General features: G+C 49.0%; 1 protein-coding gene across 1 annotated transcript; it reads left to right on the forward strand.

Moving 5' to 3' along the window:
• The first annotated feature begins 648 nt into the window (after window positions 1-648).
• Window positions 649-1,470, forward strand: LOC105511904 (transmembrane epididymal protein 1). The gene has a single exon (XM_011942120.1). It carries the CDS (start codon window positions 649-651, stop codon window positions 1,468-1,470), a length of 822 nt encoding a protein of 273 aa, XP_011797510.1.

Consider the following 1,470-nt stretch of genomic DNA (forward strand, 5'->3'; position numbering starts at 1 on the left):
TGATCCGCCCATCTCGGCCTCCCAAAGTGCTGGGATTACAGGCTTGAGCCACCGCGCCTGGCCTCAAGCCTGTCTGAGGAAGGAGTCTTAAAGGATACATAAAGGTTTGTGAGTAACCCAGGTCTTCTCTGGATAATCTCCATGCTCAGGCACCTCTCTTTTCCTACTCTGAACATTGAACAGGGGCAGAAGGAAGCAAGCCATGAGAGAGAGGAACAAGTGTGACCAGAAGGTCCTCAAGGGCCCAAAAGCAGAGCTCCTGAGAGCACAAATTCCCACAGGTGCATACTAAAAAATCTTTATGTTTCTACTTTGGCAGAACTCAATTAGTTCCCAATGTACTGGAATGAAATGGAATAATGAGACCTACCTCACTAAAAGTCTAGGCTCCTGTCCAGAACTTTCCATTCTGTGAGACAGCAGTGGGCAGAAGGAGATGATAAAAGTAGGTAGAACTTAGCTCTGTATATATAGACCCAAAACTCCAGGGGCCTGTGAGGGAGAGGAGGGTAGAGAGGTCCTGAGTATTGTTCTTCACGCTTCAATCAGACAGACCTCTATTCCATGGGAAAGTTCATTGGCCATTTTTACCCGGGGCTATTTCTTTTCTCTTATGGACTATATCAGGCCACAGTGGTCTCCAAGGGCATGATACTCAAAGGTTGTGTCCTGTATCCTTTGTGCCCTCCCAGGAATAAGCAAAGATGTTCCAGGCTGTGGAAAATAGCCTATGGAGGATTACTGAAGATAGTGACTGGCTCCCTCTTAACATTTTATGTGGTCCTCTGTCTTGATGGCGGGATGGTGCTAATAAGCAAGCAGGTGCCATCAAGGTTCATGTACCCCAAAGAGTGGCAGCACCTCACCATGTTCATCCTCCTCACTCTCAATGGCTGTGTGGACTTCATGAGCAAGAATGTGCTGCCTCAGAGGTGTGTGGGTCTAGAAAAAGGTACCCTGGTCCTGATCATCTACGAGCTCCTGCTGCTGATGGTGTCACATGCTAAAGACTCAGAAGGGGTGGAGCTGCATGTTCACTCTCTGCTCATTTTGGTGGTGTTCCTGCTGTTGCTGGTGTTGACTGCAGAGCTGTGGGCTCCCAACATGTGTCATCTCCAGCTGATGGAGACCTTTCTGATGCTGATGATGGGCTCCTGGCTGACGCAGGCAGGCTTTATTCTATACAGACCTGTCTCTGGCTACCCATGGCAAGACGATGACATCAGTGACATCATGTTTGTCACCACCTTCTTCTGCTGGCATGTGATGAGCGATGCCTCATTCCTGTTGGAAATCTATGGCTTCTCTGCCTTTTGGTATCATTGTTACAGTCCCAGCTTGAAGCTGACCGGGCCCAAAGATGCTCCATATTACGCAAGCACTCCAGGACCCCTCTACAAGTTGCTACAGGAAGTGGAGCAGTCAGAGAAAGAGGACCAGGCTCTCCTCCTTGCAAAGTGCTCCCCCTGA

The sequence above is a fragment of the Colobus angolensis genome, unplaced genomic scaffold (genome assembly GCF_000951035.1).
Source record: "Colobus angolensis palliatus isolate OR3802 unplaced genomic scaffold, Cang.pa_1.0 Scaffold206, whole genome shotgun sequence".
In the NCBI taxonomy this organism is placed as follows: domain Eukaryota; kingdom Metazoa; phylum Chordata; class Mammalia; order Primates; family Cercopithecidae; genus Colobus; species Colobus angolensis.

Excerpts from the sequence above, each read along its gene's own strand:
- LOC105511904 (XM_011942120.1), top strand. The coding sequence starts at position 649 with ATGATACTCAAAGGTTGTGTCCTGTATCCTTTGTGCCCTCCCAGGAAT.